This window comes from Sus scrofa, chromosome 3 (genome assembly GCF_000003025.6).
Source record: "Sus scrofa isolate TJ Tabasco breed Duroc chromosome 3, Sscrofa11.1, whole genome shotgun sequence".
Taxonomy (NCBI): domain Eukaryota; kingdom Metazoa; phylum Chordata; class Mammalia; order Artiodactyla; family Suidae; genus Sus; species Sus scrofa.
In genome coordinates this window covers 16,104,681-16,125,196 of record NC_010445.4, presented here as the reverse complement: position 1 = coordinate 16,125,196, position 20,516 = coordinate 16,104,681, and the positions used below count along the sequence as shown (strand labels likewise).

The window sequence follows — 20,516 nt, the reverse complement described above, 5'->3', positions numbered from 1 at the left end:
GGGTTGAATTGGAGCTGCAGCTGCTGGCCTACACCACAGTCACAGCAACACCCGATCTGAGCTGCATCTGTGACCTACACCACAGCTCATGGCAGCTCTGGATCCTTAACCCACTGAGTGAGGCCAGGGATCAAACCTGCATCCTCATGGATACTAGTCAGATTTGTTTCCACTGAGCCACAACAGGAACTCGCGTCTTTTCTGCTTTAACCTTCATACATCGTGTGCTGCTTCCGTTCCCCGCCCCCCTCATCCTGTCCACCTGACTGGATCCTACCCATCTGTACCAGTCGGGCAGACAGAAACCACCCTGAGTATTTTAGCAAAAACAGACTTCATAAAATAAATGAACTGAGGGTGTACAAAGCCATCGCAAAGCCTGGGGCGGTGAAGGTCAGAGAGAACTGCTTCTTGCTTTGAGAAAATCCGAAAGCGCTGGACTCACAGGACACCGAGTGACGTGACCTGAGACGCTGGAAACATTAAAGCCAATGTTTCCCAGGTGCTCCCTTGGCAGCTGCTGCAGACTCAGTGTTGGTTGCGTGCCCTGGTGTCTGCCAGCTGCTGCCAGCGAGGAATGATGGTTTCTCCTTGCTTGTCACCTCAGTCTTACATAAGCACCTCTCACTGGTGGCGTCTGAAGGAGAACCCTTCGGTCCAGGGACTCTGAGAAATCCCGCGTTAGGGCTGCTTCTTCGCCTTGCTTGGAAGGGCAGACACGGGTCTGAGAATTACCAACACAATCTTCCTCTTTGGATTCTTAGCATCTGTACGCACCCTTCTACCTGTATTTACATTTTCAGATGATCCTAGAGACAGACATTTGCTTCTGCCGAACCCGTTGCCACTGTTAGTCGTAAAAGTGAAGATGCATCATTCCCTCTGTCCCTTCCCTCTCTTTTGAGATCCTCTACCTAAGATGACATCGTAAGGTTAACCACCACTGACCTGGCCTGTGTAGGATAGTCGGAGAAGAGGAGAAATGATTAAACACATCAAAGCAAGGAAGATGCCATGTATATTTACAACCGTGCTCCTATTTGCAGCTGGTCGTGGTTGGCATTTATACCTTCCTTCTCCCGCTAGCCAGGCCACGTTTCCTTTGTGCTCCTAGCAGTCCCTCTGTCTGATGCTTCCTTACCTGGCAGGTGATTCTGTCAATGAAGAGTTCGAGCCAGTAGGGACCCTTCTGCCGTCTATCTTCTCTTACCTTCCGCTATAAAGGAGAATACTAAAGAGGCACTCCAGAGAGCCCCCTGGTTCCTGACAAAGCTTTTGTTTCTATGGCACGGGGAGCTCAAAGGAGCCAGGTGCCAGTGTTCACTGTCAAGAACTGTGGAGGGTCTGCTCTTGCAGCCTCCTCACAAGCCACCAAGTTTGCCTGGCAGAGGACCCAGGACTCCTGGGTCAAAGACAAAAAGCACAGCCCGCCGGCTGAGATCCATGTCCAGGTGGGGAGACAAATTTCTGGTGCTTCCTGCTGCTCTGTCTTCCCTAAATCCTCTTCCTGTTTGTATTTTTTTTTTTTTTCTTTTTAACAGCTTTTTGAATCAGTTTAGAATGTGTTTTGCTCTGTAGTATGCAATAGATATTTAAATCAGGGGTTTGCAAACTTAAAGGGCCAAATGGTGACTTTTTTAAGGTTTGCGGGTCATATGACTTTGTGGCAGCTTTACAGCTCTGCCATTGTAGCCCCAGAGCAGCCATAGACATTAGTAAACAAACATGGATGATACGATGCTGACAGAACTTGATCCACAGAAATGGATGCTAGTCTGGATGTGGCCTGCTGGCTGCAGTTCACTGACCTCAGCATCGAGCTCTCCATCCCCTGTTAAAAATGGAAGAGGCTGAAATGTTACCCTCCTTGCAGGCTAGCGGGTTAGACCCGCTACAGTTTCATGGATGCTGGCAGAAGGCAAGTAGTTTATTACTCGTAATAATAGCAAAAGCCAGAATATCATCATTTGCTCTGGTTCCGGAGCCCCAGGTCCCATCAAGCAGCCCTAGGAAGGCCAGGTGTAGCACCTGCACATAGGCTATAGGAGAGGAGCCACAGGCTTTGGGAACACGAATCTTTTATAATTGGCAGTCCTCCTGCCTGACCGTTGCCCTAGAGGAGCACATCTTCATTATACTCTGGAGTAAACATACCTGTCCTTTACTCCAGAGGGAGACCCTCTATCTTCCAAGGCTATTATTCATTTTATAAAGCTTTTTGAAAAGACAGTCTAGAATCAGGGCAGTCAGGGCCTCTGCTTGGAAGACATTCACAGAGAGAGAGAGAGAGAGACCCAAGGAGAATCATCTTCCAACCCCCCTCCCCCATTCCTCCACCCCCGCCCCCCAGTCTGCTGCTCACAGAGCCTGTCTAGCAGTGGTGTCTTGCAGTCATTCAATGTGCATCTGCTGGGCTACGGTTGTATTTTCTCAGGCTCCTGTTTGCCTTGAGGATAAGAATTCATGAATTCATGCGTCTCAGGCTATCTATCATTTTTTCCCCCTAAGTTCATAACATGAACACTTTTAATTCGAAGCATGTATTGCTCTCAGGTGTTTTCCTTTTCCATCCTGCTTATCTACTAATTTTCAGATGTGGGAGCACTTCCTTTTAAAATACAATGTCTGGGAGTCCCTGCCGTGGCGCAGCAGAAACTGAATCCGACGAGGAACCATGAGGTTGCGGGTTCGATCCCTGGCCTTGCTCAGTGGGTTAAGGATCCAGCGTTGCCGTGAGCTGTGGTGTAGTTTGCAGACGTGCTCGGATCTGTCATTGCTGTGGCTGTGGGGTAAGCCAGCAGCTACAACTCCGATTCTACCCCTAGCCTGGGACCCTCCTTATGCTGCGGGTGCGGCCCTGAAAAGACACACACACCCAAAAAAAAAAGCAATGTCTGAAGACTTCCAGTCTGGACAAGGTGGCACAAACCCATCCTTTTTCTCCCTGATCCTGCTGGGCACAATTGTAAACCCTGGGAAACACAAGAGACAACCACGCAAGAACTCTGGAGTGGTTTGGGACCCCAGGCCTGGAGGAGCAACAGCAGTAGGATGCTGACATCCCCCCACCTAAAGAAGAAGGCAGCCCAGACCCTGTGCTTACTGAGCCTTAGTCTAGCAACAGAAGGCCACTCATTTAGGCTCATTCCTGCCTGGCCTGGCATGGGAGTCCCACTGACAGATTCAAGTGAGCCTGGAACCACTGGCAAAGGGGATCAGTTGGGAGCCCCACCAACAATAAGCAAGTGGGACAAGTGCTGGCCTTCTCTGCTGGACCCAAAATTCCCATCTCCTGCTGAGAGATACCATGTGGTCAAGTGAAAGGGGAAGGAGAGAGACCCTTTCTTACTCCTGCAGCGATTAACCTGCCTGTGAAATGTTCTCCATGCCTGCTGGACCTGAGACCACCCTCCCTCCACCGAGAGATACTACGGGTGACTGTGGTGGCCAGAGGGATTCTGCCACACAAGCAGCCTGCCCTGAGACTCCCCTCCTCTATCGCGAGACCCTAGTAGGTCACCCTGGAGAAACCCCTACCACCCCCTGTAATGGTACCAGCCGAGATCAGTGGGAGCCCAAGCAAAATGACATTGCAGAGCCTTTGAAAATTAAACTGCCGTTGGAGTCACAGCATATGAAAATACTCCAGGGCCTGTAAGTTCAACCTATACAAAATGCCTGCTGCTAAAATGAAAGAATGAAATAGGATTTAGAGCCTTCTAGCACAGTAGACAAAAAACCTAGGATACAGTAAAAATAAATAAATAAATAAATAAATAAAAATTACCTGTCATTCCAAGAACCATGAAAATCACAACTTGTACAAAAAAAGATAATGAACTGACACCAACACTAGATGAATCAGATGGTGGAATCATCTGACAAGGATTTTAAAGCAGCTGTCATAAAAATGCTTCAGCAATCAGTTGCAAAGTCTCTGGAAACAAATGAAAAAATAAAAAAATCTCAGCAAAGAAATGGAAGTTATAAAAAGAACCAAGAGGGAATTATAAAATTGAAGAAATACAGTAACAGGGGAAAAAAAAAAACAAAAAACAACCCTCACTGAACGGGTGCAGGTACAGAGTGGAGATGACGGAGTGTGGAGTCAGTGACCTTGGGAATCAATAGAATTCCTCATGACTAGGACTAGTCCATAGAATTTACCCAATCGGAACAGCAGAGAGCAAACGCCAACCAGGATAGAACCAAAGAAATCCACAGGAAGACACCTTAAAATTAATGATCTGAAGACTAAAGAACATAAAAGTCTTCAAAGATGGTAGAGATAAACAATATATTAACATCCAATGTCTTAACCTGAAATCATGGAGGCCCAAGGGAAGTGGCTCACGTTTTTTCTAGTGTGGAAAGAAAATAACTGTCAATCATGAACTCTGTGTCTGTTAGAACATCATCTTCGTGAATGAAGATTAAACACAGACATTACTGGGTGAAAGAAACTGCAAAGAATTTGTTTCTAGCAAATCCGTCATTACAGATGAGCTAAAGGAAGTTCTTCAACCCTAAGGAAGTAATAAAAGAAAAATTCTTGGAGTACCAGAAAGGAAGGCAGAATGATGGAAAGAGCAGAAATACAGATACATGCAGCAGATGACCATTTTCCTCATGAGCTTTATAAATCATATTTGGTGACTGAAACAAATTATAATACCGTGTGATACTCACGACAATGATATTTAATTTAAAAGAGGGAAGACTTAAGGGATCTGAAAAGAAGTGATATTTCCACACTTCACTTGGAGTGTGATAAAATGTTTTTACCAGTAGACTATGGTAAGTCACGTGTGTGTGTTTTTTTACTTGGAACAACCACTACAAAAACTATACAAAGAGATAACAGTCAAAAACACAAGAGAGGGAGTTCCCGTTATGGCTCAGTGGAAACAAATCTGATAGTATTCATGAGGACCCAGGTTCAATCCTTGGTCTTGCTCAGTGGGTTAAGGATCCTGCATTGCCGTGAGCTGTGGTGTAGGTCACAGATGCAGCTCAGATCCCGTGTTGCTGTGGCTGTGGTGTAGGCTGGCAGCTACAGCTTCGATTGGACCCCTAGCCTAGGAACCTCCATATGCCTTGGATGTGGCCCTAAAAAGACCAAAACAAACAAACAAACAAAAAAAACAAAAAAACCTCCAAAAATCAAAAAGCCCCACAAGATAAATTACGATGGAATCCTAAACATATTCAACCCACAGGAAATCAAGTAAAGAATAACAGAAATGAGGATCAGAGGAAATAAGTAGGAAACAAATAATAAAATATTGCCTATTTAAAAAAATAATAAAATAAAATAAAAAAATTAAAAAAAAAGACCCAATAAAATTGATTAGTCATCAGATACCAAAAAAAAAAAAAATAGTGCTTATTTTAGGGCTAATTATCAGTACTTCAAATGTAAATATTCTAAATATATCAATCAAATGAATAAGATTGGCAGAGTGGATTTAAAAAAATGACCTGAGGAGTTCCCTGGTGGCCTAGTGGTTAAGTATTTGGCGTTGTCACTACTGTGGTTTGGGTTTGATCTCTGGCTCCGGAACTTCCACATGCTGTGGGTATGGCCAAAAAAAAAAGACCCAAATATAAGATGTTTACAAGTAACTCATTTTAAATTCAGTGACATAGGTAGGTTGAGTAAAATTGTAGAAAAATATATACCAGGCCAACAGGTAATCTACTATGTAGAGTTGCCTCTATCAATACCAGGTTAAGTAGACTTCAGAGCAAAGAAAATTAATACAGATGGAGAGTGACTTTTTGTAATGATAAAAGATCTATCTGCATTATATGAATATGCCCAGACATCAGAGGCACAAAATAAATCATGCAGAAACTTATATAATTGAAGAAATTAAAAAAAATCCATAATTACAGTTGGTGACTTTGAATTCCCCTCTTAGCAATTGCAGAACTACTAGACTGAAAATCACAGGGCTATTGAAAATCCCAACAACAGAATTAGTAAGATCTAGTTGACATACAGAGAATATACCACCCAGCAATAGCAGAGTATGCTTTTCTTCCAAGTGCTTTATGGAACATTCACCAAGATAGACCATGTGCTAGGACATAGAACAAACCTTAGCAAGTTTATTTATTTATTTAAAACAATTTTTTATTACAATTGATTTACAGTGTTCTGTCAATTTCTGCTATATCGCAAAATGACTCAGTCATACATACATATATTATTATCTTCTATCATGTTCTATCACAGGTGATTGGATATAGGTCCTGCTGTGGTGACAGTAGGACCTCATTGCTTATCCATTCTAAATGTAATAGTTTGCATCTACCAACCCCAAACTCTTTGTCCATCCCACTCCCTCCCCCTTGTCTTTGGCAACCACAAGTCTGTGCTCCATGTCTGTGAGACTGTTTCTGCTCTGTAGATAGGTTCGTCTGTGCCATATTTTAGATTCTGCATGTAAGTGATATCGAATGGTATCTGTCTTTCTCTTTCTGGCTTACTTCACTTAGTATGAGACTCTCTGGTTGTATTCATGTTGCTGCAAATGGCATTATTTTGTCCTTTTTATGGCTGAATAGTATTCCATTGTGTATATATACCAGATATTCTTAATCCATTCATCTGTCAATGGACATTTAGGTTGTTTCCATGTCTTGGCTATAGTGCTGCAGTGAACATAGGGGTGCCTCTATCTTTTTGAATGAAAGTTTTATCCGAATAGATGCCCAAAACTGGGATTGCTGAAACATATGGTAGTTCTATATTTAGTTTTCTGAGGTACCTCCATACTGTTTTCCATAGTGGTTGTACCAATTTACGTTCCCACCAACAGTGCAGGAGGGTTCCCTTTTCTCCACACCCTCTCCAGCATTTGTTATTTGTATACTTATTAATGATGGCCATTCTGACCAGTGTGAAATGGTAACTCATTGTAGTTTTGATCTGCATTTCTCTAATAATTGATGATGTTGAGCATTTTTTCATGTGCTTGTTGACCATCTGTATGTCTTCTTTGGAGAAATAGCTATTTAGGTCTTCTGCCCATTTTTCGGGTTGTTTTTTTTGTTGAGTTGTATGACTTGTTTGTATATTTTGGAGATTAAGCCCTTGTCGGTTGCATTGTTTGAAGCTGTTTTCTCTCATTCGGGAGGTTGTCTTTGTATTTTATGGCTTCTTTTGCTGTGCAGAAGCTTGTAAGTTTGATTAGGTCCCATTGCAAACTGGACCTTATTTATTTATTTAGTCTTTTGTCTTTTTAGGGCCACACCCACGGCATATAGAGGTTCCCAGGCTAGGGGTCTAATCAGAGCTATAGCTGCCAGCCTACACCACAGCCACAGCAATGCCAGATCTGAGCCTTGTCTGTGACCTACACCACAGCTCACAGCAATGCTGGATCCTTATCCCACTGAGTGAGGCCAGGGATCAAACCCGCAACCTCATGGTTCCTAGTTGGATTTGTTTCTGCTGCACCACAGCGGGAACTCCCGGAGCAGATTTATAAGAATTGAAATTACACAGGAGTTCCTGTGTGGCTCAGCAGGTTAAGGATCCAGTGTTGTCACTACTGCAGCTCAGGTCGCTGCTCTGACCTGGGTTCAATCCCTGGCCTGGGAACTTCCACATGCCACGTGCCTGACCAAAAGGGAAAAAAAAAAAAGAAATCACACACAGTGTATTCTCTGACCACGGTCAAAGCAAACGAGAAAATAACAGGAGCAAAAAAAATCCCTAAATATGTGGAAAAATAAATGATACCTTTCTAAATAAGCCGTGGGCCAAAGAAGAAGTCTCAAATGAAGAGAAAAAAACATAGAGCTGAATGATAGTAAATATGAAACATTATATATCGGATGTAGTTCAGGCAGTGCTCAGAGGGAAATTTATAGCAATGTATACTTATGTTAGAAATGAGGAAAGATCTCAAATCAGTGAAAAATCAGTGAAAACCTAAGTAAATGTAAATAAGAATCTGAATGTAAATCTAAATAAATGTTTATAAATTGGAGGATTCAATATAGTAGAACATCAATTTTGCCCAATTGATCTGTGGGTTTGATTCAGTTCCTGTGAAAATCCCAGGAGGGTTTTTGTAGGGATAGACAGGCTTAGTATAAAATTTGTAAGGAAAGGCATAGGAACCTAAAATAGCTGAAACAGTGTCAAAGAAGAATAAAATGGGAAGAATCAGACATCCTGATATCATAGTTTCCTGTATTACACCCGTAATCAAAGTGGTATGGTGTTGGCAGAGGAATGGACACAGAACAGAATGGAGATCCCAGAAATAAACCCACAAATATGCTTAACTGATGTTTTACAGAAGTGCAAAAGCAGTTCCTTGGAGGAAGGGTAACTTTTCCAACTACTGGTGCTGAGGCAATTAGATATGCATAGGCAGAAAACCCCAACACCCTCCACCCCCCCGCCACCAAACACAGACAACAAAAGTATACACAGACACACAAACACAGGTTGTCTTAAATGTCACACCTTATATAGAAATTAATTCTAAATGGATTAGGGCCTTAAATCTACAGTGTGAAACCATACAACTTAGAGAAAACAGTTATTTATTTATTTAGTTAGTTAGTCTTTTGTCTTTTTAGGGCTCCACCTGCGGCACATGGAGGTTCTCAGGCTAGGGGTCGAATCGGAGCTGTTCCACCCGCCTACGCCACAGCCACAGCAACACCAGATGGGATCTGAGCCCCATCTGCGACCTACAGCACAGCTCACGGCAACACCAGCAGATCCTGAACCTACTGAGCGAGGCCAGGGATCGAACCCACAACCTCATGGTTCCTAGTGGGATTCGTTTCCACTGCGCCACGGTGGGAACTCCCAGAAAAGTTTTTTTCAAGAAAAATATGCCGTCATTCTTCTGTCCCTTTATCCTTCTGGCCTGTCTGTATTTAGTTTGGACATCTCACCTTTGGGGGCTTCTCATTGGTCCCGAGGGCTGACTGGGTTGGTCCTCTCTCCCACGGGCTCCAGTCATGCCACGATGGACGTTTGTCTTTTCTCTGCTTGCCCAGCATCTGAGTCTTTACATGTTTGGGGAATTTCTGTTGCATGGGCTTTGTTTGGTGTGAGGGCCCACTGCCTGCCTACAGAAACTAGGAAGGACAGATTCTATCTCTGGGTACCATGTCCTGGCAACTTGAGTATAACGGTGTCATTTAAAATAGTCTTTCTTTTTAGCCAGACACTTTGAGCATGGAGTGAGTGATGCAAAGGGACTCAGACGTAGAGAACTCAGCTGTGCTGGTGGCAGCAGCATTTGCCTTTCAGGGGGGCACTAGCGATGCGATCCAGGGACGAGTGGTGTTAGGTACAGCACATGGCTTGTGGGGCATTGAGTGGTGGTCCTGCGACCAGCCTTCTTCATTCCTGCCTTTCTAATAATTCAATGAGGTATGAGATCCTTTCTATAAATTCCTTTTCCATTTAGTCAGTTTCTGTTGTTTGCAAAAGAGTCTTGATTGATTCAATCCCTCATCTTAATAATGGTGTACATTTTTCTTGCTTACTTGTCATTTCCTCCAACCAGATCACGGGCAGGGGCTCAGTCTTATTAGTCCTTGCACATTCACCACACAGCATGTTTGAGGTATATTGGCTTCTCTGTAAATAATAAATGAAACATGCAGGTCTTCAACTTTGTTTCTCCACTGGCATGACATTTAGTGGTAATTACTTTGTGTCTTTGGCATTCGGTGGACTTTTAGTGTTCTGTGCTTTGTAAGATTTGAATATTTTATTTACCTTCTTGAGTACTTTGCTGGGAACTTGCAAAAGAGTTTGTAGGCACAGTTATCCTGAACTGTGTTTTTCCTTCAGTCCTTTTTTTTTTTTTTTTTTTCCTTAGTGGATATACTAAGTGAGCTAGACAGGGGAACGCCTTTTATCAGGACAAAGAATAAGACTTCATGATCAACTGACACAGGAACAAGCTGGTAGATTTTATGTGGACAGCACGGTAGTATCAGTACACTGATGTGTATTTTTCTTGAGATATATGTGTGTGCATAAAGGCTATCTCTCTGTATGTCCTGTTTGTTCCTGTGGTTAATTCCGAAGTATTTCAGTCACTTGGGCTCAAGTTCTCAGTTATTTTGGAGGATTTCCTCTGCTTTGTCCCTCTCATCAGGACTGGCATTGATTGTACCTCTTTGGTACCTTCCCTTGTCCTCTGCTCATGTTTTGAGCCAAGTCACCATGACCTTTCCTGCATAACCGCCTCACAGGCTCACTTTTACTGAAATCAAGCCCATCTTTCACAGAGCTCCTGGCTGGATCTTTCTGATGACACTTCAAGGCGCTCCATAGTATCCTGTGATTCCAACCCAAAGTTGGTCTGGGTATTTGTTCCGATTGCCCTTCTTACTACACTTAACCATGGTTCGGAGTTCCCGTCATGGCGCAGTGGTTAACGAATCCGACTAGGAACCATGAGGTTGCGGGTTCGGTCCCTGCCCTTGCTGTGAGCTGTGGTGTAGGTTGCAGACGCAGCTTGGATCCCGTGTTGCTGTGGCTCTGACGTAGACTGGTGGCTACAGCTCCGATTCGACCCCTAGCCTAGGAACCTCCATATGCTTCAGGAGTGGCCCAAGAAATAGCAAAAAAGACAAAAAACAAACAAACAAACAAAAAAAAACATGGTTTTACCAATCCCATATTAAATAGTGTTTGGAATAATCTGTTTCTTCTGTACCTGCTGCTTGCCCCCTCCGCAGCCCAGTATGTTCAAATTCTGCCATTCCTTTGACAGAGAACATGCTCGGGGATGCCTTCCCTTACCCACGCTCCTTTATTCGATGCAGAGATACTCTTTCAGATAAGCACCACCGCTTGTCTTCTGGGAGCCAATCTCATCTTTCCTTTGGCTTTAGCTACTATGGTCCTCGTATTTGAGGCAGTTGAATGGATTTGAAAATGAAAGCATCCATGGTCCTCCCTGTAGCGGTGTCCAAGGTAATGGATCGTAGGTTTATCTCATTAGGTTTTAGAAAACCCAAAGCGCTATCGAAAGCCGAACACCTTCAAAACACTATAATCTGCCTCATGCAGATACCGGTAGGGATATTTATGGTTATGAAACACATGGTTTCTTCTTTAAAATGGTGCCTTGGTGTTTCCTTTCCTTGCTTGGAGACTTTTATTCAAATTATCATTTGTTTCGTGCTTTCACAGTCCATGCTCCGAGGGAGAGGAGGTTGCTATAAACATACATTCTATGGCATTGAAAGCCATCGCTGCATGGAAACTACCCCAAGCTTGGCATGTGCGAATAAATGTGTCTTCTGTTGGCGGTAAGTAAAAACGAATGGCCATGGCGACCAAATATGTAATGATCTGTAATAATCAGTTTCAGCCCAACCCTGCACTCAAATGTACCCAAAGCCCCGTGTTTTTACAATTAATCCCCTTTTCCATTCCTATTATATTTTTGAATTGGGTTGCTTTTTTTTTCCTGGACTAGTTTTATCAGGGGGTTGCCAATTTTTAGTTTCTTTTTTTTTGTCTTTTTGCCATTTCTTGGGCCACTCCTGCCGCATATGGAGGTTCCCAGGCTGGGGGCCGAATCGGAGCTGTAGCCACTGGCCTACACCAGAGCCACAGCAACACAGGATCCGAGCCGTGTCTGCGATCTACACCACAGCTCACGGCAACACCGGGTCCCCGACCCACTGAGCAAGGGCAGGGACCGAACCCGCAACCTCATGGTTCCTAGTCGGATTCGTTAACCGCTGCGCCATGACGGGAACTCCCAAACTTTTAGTTTCTTCAGCCCTTGCTTAAGCTTTATGGATCTTCTCCATTGTGTCTTTGTTTTCTTGTTTAATACTCTACTACTCTTTCTTTTCTCTCTGTTCTTTTTCGAACTTAAATTGGACTATTAATATTCAGTCTCCTGTAAGTTTTTACGTAGAAATTTTCCTCCAGCTACTTCTTTAGCTGTATTCCGTAGAGTTTGATTAGTTGAGCATTATTCAGTTGGAAATATTTTCTAATTTCCATCATGACTTCTTTGTAACTCATGGATCAAAGAAGTCTTTTTTAAAAACGAGATTTTGGTGATTATATTTTCGTTATTAAACTTTAGCCGAATTTTATTATTGTTGTAATACATGGGTTCTAATACAAAATACATAAAATTCATGAAGTGCTACATGCCTAGTATATATAGTCAAGTTTAAAAAAAAAAAAATCTATCACATGGAGTTCCCTTGTGCAGTGGGTTACAGATCTGGCATTGTCACTGCTGTGGTGTAGGTTTGATCCCTGGCTGGGAACGTCCACATGTCACGGTCCTGGGGGGAAAAAAAAATCTATCATATACTCATGGAAAGAGTGTACTTTTTAATTATTGGGTAATAAAACAGCAACAAAATTATTCTGTGTTGCTTATTTTTTGTTTTCTCATTGTTGAGTAGTCCTTTTCATCTGTAATAATACTTTTTTGCCTTAAAGTCTGAGTTTTCTACTATTAACGTAACTCTATTAGATGTCTTTTTTGGGGGGGTCTTTCTTTTTTCCTTTCTTTATGTAACTTCAACTTTTATGTGTCCTTATATTTTAGTGGGTTGCTTAGAAACAAGTGTTTGGCTGGATCAGTTTTTAAAAGTCATCTTTATTGAAGTTTTATTTATATATATTCGAACGTACCTGCCTAAAATGTACAATTCAGTGAGTTTCGGTAAACGTGTGCCCTGGGCGACTATGCCCATGGTCAAGATGAAGTACTTTTTGTTGTCCGTGGAGGTTCCCCTGTGCCCCCTCCCAGTCAGTTTCTCTCATCTCCTGCCAGCCCCAGGCAAAGTGATTTGCTTCCTGACATGATATGTTACTTTTTCTATAGACTTGCATAAAAATGGAATCATTCAGTATGCATTTTTGTATCTGGTTTCTTCTGCTCAATAAAATGTTTTTGAGATTTTGATTCACCCAGGTTGTTATATCTCAGTAGTTTGTCCCTTTTTATTACTGAAGAATAGTCTGTTATATGGTTGTACCACAGTCAATTTATTCAACTCTTTTGAATATTTGAGTTGTTTCAAGTTTGTTTTTTTTTTTAGGGCCGTACCCACAGCATATGGAGGTTCCCAGGCTAGGGATTGAACTGGAGCTGCAGCTGCTGGTCTTTGCCACAGCGACAGCAACGCAGGATCCGAGCCGTGTCTGTGACCTACACTGCCGCTCAGGGCAACGCCGGATCCTCGACCCATTGAGTGAGGCCAGGGGTATAACCTGCGTCCTCATGGTTACTAGTCGGGTTCATTACTGCTCAGCCACAATGGGAACTCCCAAATTGTTTCCAGGTTTTGACTTGATAATGAATGAAGCTTTATGAATATTAATGTACAAGACTTTTGTAGACAAATGTTTTCACCTGGGTGTGGAATTGCTAGATTTTTAAATAGCCACTTGGACAATCTCTCTTTTAACTGGTGAGTTTAGTTGATCTCTTTATAGTCATCTTTTTCTTTATAGAAAAATTCTGACAGGTATATACATTCTTCATAATTTTTTTTTTTTTTTTGTCTTTTTGCCGTTTCTTGAGCCGCTCCGGCTGCATATGGAGGTTCCCAGGCTAGGGGTCGAATTGGAGCTGTAGCCGCCGGCCTACGCCAGAGCCACAGCCACAGGGGATCCGAGCCACATCTGCAAGCTACACCACAGCTCACGGCAATGCCGGATCCTTAACCCACTGAGCAAGGCCAGGGATCGAACCCGCAACCTCATGGTTCCTAGTCGGATTCGTTAACCACTGAGCCACGATGGGAACTTTTCTACATTCTTCATAATTTAAAAAAAAATTTCTTTTTATGGCCACACCTGCAGCATATGGAAGTTCCCAGGCTAGGGTTTGAATTAGAGCTGTAGCTGCCAGCCTACACCACAGCCACAGCAACACCAGATCTGAGCTGTGTCTGCACCCTGTGCTATATCTTGCAGCAACGCTGGATCCTTAACCCACTGAGCAAGGCCAGAGATCAAACCTGCATCCTCAGGGAACTTAAAACCTGCTGAGAACTCCAAGGAATATCTATTTTTATTCTCTTATTTTGTGCTTTTTTGTTTGCCTTTGTACATTTTTTTTTCTTCTATTTTTCTTTCTTTCTTTTTTTCTATTCAAGATTGGTTTTATAGTAAGGCATCAGTTTTTGTGTTTTGTTGTAGGAGACTTTTCAGATTATCTTACTGGAAATTGAAGCCCTGAGTGTTGTGTAAGCTGGCTGCATACAGTGTATCCTATGTAGAATTGAATCTTTCATGTAAAATGGGAAATCACCTAAATTGTAGACATCTTTTCCTTAGGGCCTGCCCCTCGTTCATTTTTCTCCTTCATGACAGCTCCGGGTTCTCTAGCTCCTTAGTCCTTGTGTCTTCATGTCAGCTCATCTTGTCGTGATCACCCATGACTTCCTTACCATCAGCTCTAACGGGGGTGACTCCATTCTGTTGTAGTCGAACTCTAGCGAAGCACGCTCGACAAAAAGGACTTCTGCAATCTCTTCTGGTTTTTCCCCCAACCTTTTGGCAGTTTTTCCGTTTCCCCTTGTTGGCGCTTTTTTGGCTCCTTCTTTGCCTGAGGAGGTCTGTCTGCTTCTGTCCTTGGCGTTCTTGAATCGCTCTGCCTTGTGATGGGAGGCATCGCAGGCCATCTCCATGGCTTCCCTGCACACTTGGGGTTCCACACCTTTCTATTCTTGATCTCCAAGCCTAGTCTTCCTCCTGAGTCTTCCTCTTCTGTTTGTGATTGCCTGTTTTGGATATATTCTTTCAGATGATCCACAGGCGCGTCAAGCCCAGTTTGTCCCCAGGAGTTTATTATGCTCTCTGTTAACCGTTCTTTCCTGTCTTGGTAGTGGCAGCCTTGGCAATCCAGCGCTGAGACCGAAAAGCTCTCTTTCTCTAACTCACTGTGTCCATTTGTGTATTTAATTCTGTTGATCGTACTTTAGGTCCTCATTATTTTATCCTTTAACAGCCAAAATGATTTAATAGTCTGTGTCATTAATGTATCTTTCATATTGGAGCTATACCTCTTAAAATTTTTCTTTTAATTTAAGTGAACATAAAAGTAGTCCAGGCTTAACATAGAAAATTTTAGAAAATACCAAAAACTATGAAGAAAAACAACTATCTGTGATTCAAGCATCCAGGGAAAACATTGCTAATGCTTTATGCTATTTGCTTTCTGTTTTTCCCCCTAAGTCTTTCCTCTTATTTTAAAAAAATATGAGATCATCCTCTACTTTGTTTTATGTCCTCTTTTTATTTTTTTAAATATAAGACTCTTGCTCTATCATTAAAGGCTTATATGCATAAACTTTTTGTTTTGAAATAATTTTAGTTTACGGAAGATTTCCAAAGGTGGCATGGAAATGATGTGTCTTTCACCCATCTTTCCCTACTGTTCAGACCTTCTTTTGCCGTGGAACAAGTATCAAGACCAAGACATGAGCGTTGATTCAATACTGTTAATTAAACTAGAAACTGTGTGAGTTTTTTTTCCGTTTTCCTGTTGGATCCAGTTCAGGATCCTACATCCAATTTAGGTGTCACATCTCTAGTTTCCTCCAGTTCTTTAGGCTTTCCTTGTCTTTCACTACCATGACAACTTTTGAAGAATATTAGGTATTTTTGGATTTTTGGAAAATGTGACTTTCTCAGCTTATCATATTGGGGGGTACATATCATATCTAACTGTTATTACTGAGGTTTTTTGGTTTTTTTTTTTTTTTGCTGCACCTGTGGCATGTGGAAGTTCCTAGCCCAGGGATATAACCCGTGCCTTAGGTACAACCTCTGCCACAGTTGTGGCAACACAGGATCCTTAACCCACTGTGCCACACAGGAACTTCCTATTACTGTTTTTTGAACATAGAAAGAGTAGTATAGTGAATTTCTGTGTACCTACTCATATATCTAATCACACTCCATTTACCTACCATAGTCCTCACTATTTTGATGCAAATCCCAGCCATTACTGTTTTATCTGTACATATTTTGATTGACATATAATATAAAAATTAAGGCCTTTAAACAAAGGATATAATACTGTCATCCTGTCTTAATTTCTTTTATATGTTTTCCCTTTAGTTATCCAGAGATATAGTGAAAAACTGGAAAGTATCTTTTTGGACATTCTGTTAAATCAGTGGTTCTCAACTGGGGCAAAATTTGTTTTTTCACCCCATGTGGAAACTTAGGACACTTGACCGTGTCTAGAAACCTTTTTTTTTTTTTTTTTTTTGTCTTTTTTTTGTCTTTTTTGCCTTTTTCTTGGGCCACTCCCACAGCATGTGGAGGTTCCCAGGCTAGGGGTTGAATCAGAGCTGTAGCCGCTGGGCTACACCAGAATCACAGCAACGCAGGATCCAAACCACGTCTGTAACCTACACCACAGCTCACAGCAGTGCTGGATCCTTAACCTGCTGAGCAAGGCCAGGGATCGAACCTGCAACCTCATGGTTCCTAGTCTGATTCGTTAACCACTAAGCCACAACGGGAACTCCTAGAGACCTTTTTTTTTTTTTTTTTTTTTTGTCTTTTGTCTTTTTGTTGTTGTTGCTGTTGCTATTTCTTGGGCCGCTCCCGAGGCATATGGAGGTTCCCAGGCTAGGGGTCCAATCGGAGCTGTAGCCACCGGCCTACGCCAGAGCCACAGCAACGCGGGATCCGAGCCGCGTCTGCAACCTACACCACAGCTCACGGCAACGCTGGATCGTTAACCCACTAAGCAAGGGCAGGGACCGAACCTGCAACCTGATGGTTCCTAGTCGGATTCGTTAACCACTGCGCCACGACGGGAACTCCCCTAGAGACCTTTTTGATCATTGTAACCGAGGAAGGTGCTACTGGCATCTCCCTAGTAAAGGACAGGGTTGCTCTTATATATCACATAACATAAAGGACAACCCTCCACAACAAAGCATATTCAGTCCAAAACGTCATTTGTGCCGAGGTTGAGAAATCTTGTGTACAGTGGTCCAGAGGTGTAGAGTAAGAACTTCGCAAGAGTGTATTTGCTGTTTTTACTATCCTTTGGCTACTGTTGGCATAAGTTTAACTTTTATATAAGCTGTAGACACACAGTACATCCGTACTCTCTTTTGGTTATACTGTCAGTTGTTTTTAGAGCTATTAAAAGTAAAAAAGTGAATTTAATTTTTCCTCATTGTTTTCCTTTTCGGCACTCATCATTTCTTTCTACAATCCAAGTTGCTACCTGGTATCTGTTTCTTTTGCCTGAACAACTCCCTTTATCATATCCTGCAATGTAGGTTTGCTGACAAAGAAATTTCTTAAATTTTGTCTGCCGAAGTATTTATTACTTCATTTTTTGAAAGATATTTGCACTGGGTATAGAATTCTGAGTTAACAAGTTTTTGTTGTTGTTGTTGTTTTTTTGCTTTTTAGGACTGTGTCTGTGGCATATGGAGATTCCTATGCTAGGGGTCGAATTGGAGCTGCAGCTGCCGGCCTACACCACAGCCACATCTTCAACCTACACCACAACTCACATCAACACTGGATCCTTAACCCACTGAGTGAGGCCAGGGATCAAATCCGCAACTTCATGGTTCCTGGTCAGATTCATTTCCACTGTGCCACGATGGGAACTCCAAGTTTCCTTTAAGCTTGTTGGAGTTCCTGTTGTGGCATAGTGGAAATTCCTAAGCATTCTTTTAGGTGTCATTATAGTTTTATCTGGCTTATTTGTGTTGTCAGAAGTAATTTTTAATCTTTGTTCTTATGTAATGTGTCCTTTTTCTCTAACTTAAAGAGTTTCTCATTTGCTTTGTTTTTATTAGTTTGGATATGGTATTTTTAGGCTGTTAAAAAATATCTTGGTTGTTCTATGAGCTTCTTGGATATGTGGTTGTTTATCGTTAACTTTGAAAAATTGTTGGCCATTTTTTTTCTGCTTTGTTCTCTCTGTTTCCTTTCTGGGATGTCAATCATTTGTATTTTGGTTCTGGGATTCAAATTTTGTGTGTTTTGGACCTTTTGATGTTGTCCCATAGTTCTTGGATGATCTGTCCTTTTCTTCACTTAAAGTTGTGTGTGTGTGTTGGTTTATTTATTTTTTATTTATTTTTTGGTCTTTTTGTCTTTTTTAGGGCCGCACCCGCGGCATGTGGCAGTTCCCAGGCTTGGGGTCCAATCGGAGCTGTAGCCGCTGGCCTTCACCATGGCCACAGCAACACCAGATCTGAGCCACGTCTGCAACCTACACCACAGCTCACGGCAATGCCGGATCCTCAACCCACTGAGCAAGGCCAGGGATCAAACCCACATCCTCATGGATACTAGTTGGGTTCACTAACCACTGAGCAACAACAGGAACTCTGTCAGTTGGTTTATTTAGATTGGCCTCTCTGAATTTTTTTCATTTTTTTCCTCAGGAATTTATAGTGAACCATTGATCTGTTGAAGGCCTTTTTTTTTTTCAGATTTATTTTTCCTATTTGATTGTGTTTAATTTTCATGTTGGTGCTGAATTTACCCACCTGGTCTTGCATGTTGTTCACCCTTTTCTGTCAGGGCTTTTAACATATCAAAGCATCGTTTTAAAAATATTTCCTGTCAGATAGTTTCAATACTTGTGTCAAAAGAGTTTGGTTCTGTTGATTGCTTTGTCTACTGGAAACGTGTTGTTGTTGGCTTGCTTTTTGGTATGACTCATTTTTCTGTTTAAAGTCAGAAATCTTTTTTCAAATATTAGAAACTGAGGTAAATGTTTTTGTGGGTCTGGAAACTGGCACACTTTTCCTTTCTGGTGTCCTTTATAGAAGTGTTTTCCTCTGTGTCTGATTCCTCCTGCACTGCCTCTAGGTAGGGTCTTGCAATAATATTCAGCTGGTGGTCGTTACTGGTTGCTTGTTAGCCTCGTGGTGTGTGGCTGGGAGAGGGGGGGGGCCCTGATTGAGTCTCATTCTTAACCAGGCCCTTCTCTTCTCCACCTACCCTTCTCTGCTTGGTGTCAGGACGGAAAATTAGTAAAATACAGCTGTAAATAGCTAAGCTTTTATGAGGCAACCAACTCTGATTTTGTAATTATATGGATTTCTTCATCGGAAGAGACAAGCTGAAATCTTAATGCAGGGGGACCTTTAGAACTTTGGCCTCTTTTTTTTTTAAGGCACCACACCAATCCAGTGGGTACTGAATGGCGGTGGAAGATGGACCAGCCTGATATCATCTTAAAGGAAGCCATCGAAAACCATCAGAACATGATCAAGCAGTTTAAAGGTACTTATGTTCCCTCTACAAAGGAATTGCTAATAGCCTGAATTAAATCGGCAGAGGAATTGCCTCTTTGGCAGGATTTTGTCCCTGCTGGCAACCTCTCATTGAGGGAAGTGAAAACTTTGTAGAAATATTATGTCCATTTTGGCCTTTTTAGTTTTTACTGATAACATTATGTCCCCTACGGGGGAAGAACTAAAAAATTTAGTTCAAAGCATAGCTACTGTAATACGGCGCACTCCGGCTGTTAAGTTTCGCCTGGGAATGTATCACCATCTTTCCCCCAAAACCTTTGCTATTGTTCCATCTTGGTGGGCACAGAGCAGCCTTAAAAGGGACTGAAAATTCTAGATCATTGGAAAAGTCTTAAGTAATATCTATCTGTTAGAGAGTGATGGGAAAGCATTTTCGTACAGATGCCTTATAAAGAAGGAGGGTTAGTGTGAATGGAGTTTCCTCCCCATAATCCACAGTGATGTGCAGAATTCTGCCTCTCAGTTTTTAGAATTTCCTGATTGAGTTCTGCATCACAGTTAAAGGTATGCGACTTTACTGGAGATTGCTGGTTCTCAAGCCGTAGGGTGCCTCCTCCAAATCCCTTGTTCAAGTAGAGATTCCTGGTCGTCTTCCCTAGCAGATAATTCAGTGAAGTCTGAGGTGGGGACCAAGAATGTGCCTTTCCAACGGATTTCCGGGAGGTATGGATGTTGTTGAACTGGGACCCATGTTTCGAGACCCACTGCTCTAGGTAGATGTGGTGCGCTGGTGAAGTGACGGCTTTAGACAGACAGCTGCAGAGGGTCCACCGAAATTTGTTTGGCTCCCTGTTAAATGTGTGTGCTTCCGTCCTCCCCCTGCCTCTAGTTAGTTCTCCCTCCTTTCGTCTGCCTTCCTTTCTGATGCAACAGCCACAAAAAATGAATTCCAGCCAAGGTTGTCTTGATACAGTTACTCTTGTGGTGCGAACATCCTAAGTGAGCGTCTTTGTAAACCCTGGTAATTAGCATTTTGAAGATCAGGTGACCCTTTCATGCAGAGCAGTGTATTCTTTCAGGTCACTGCTTCTTGAGATCATAGCGCTTCTGATAGTGTTTTTCTTTTTTTCTTTTTGTCTTTTTAGGGCTGCACTCGCAGCATATGGAGATTCCCAGGCTAGGGGGGTCCAGTCAAAGCCATAGCCACCAGCCTACGCCAGAGCCACAGCAACTTGGGATCTGAGCCGAGTCTGTGACCTGCGCCACAGCTCATGGCAACA

At 42.5% G+C, this 20,516-nt stretch overlaps 1 protein-coding gene across 3 annotated transcripts in view; it reads left to right on the top strand.

Annotated features, from left to right (window-relative positions):
• TYW1 (tRNA-yW synthesizing protein 1 homolog (S. cerevisiae)) overlaps positions 1-20,516 on the top strand; it is a 191,080-nt gene that overhangs the window by 35,456 nt on the left and 135,108 nt on the right. For all 3 annotated transcript variants that reach the window (XM_021086357.1, XM_021086356.1, XM_003481010.4), the window contains exons 10-11: positions 11,192-11,310; positions 19,155-19,264. In XM_021086357.1, coding sequence (XP_020942016.1) covers positions 11,192-11,310; positions 19,155-19,264 — 229 coding nt within the window. The remainder of the gene's footprint in view (positions 1-11,191; positions 11,311-19,154; positions 19,265-20,516) is intronic.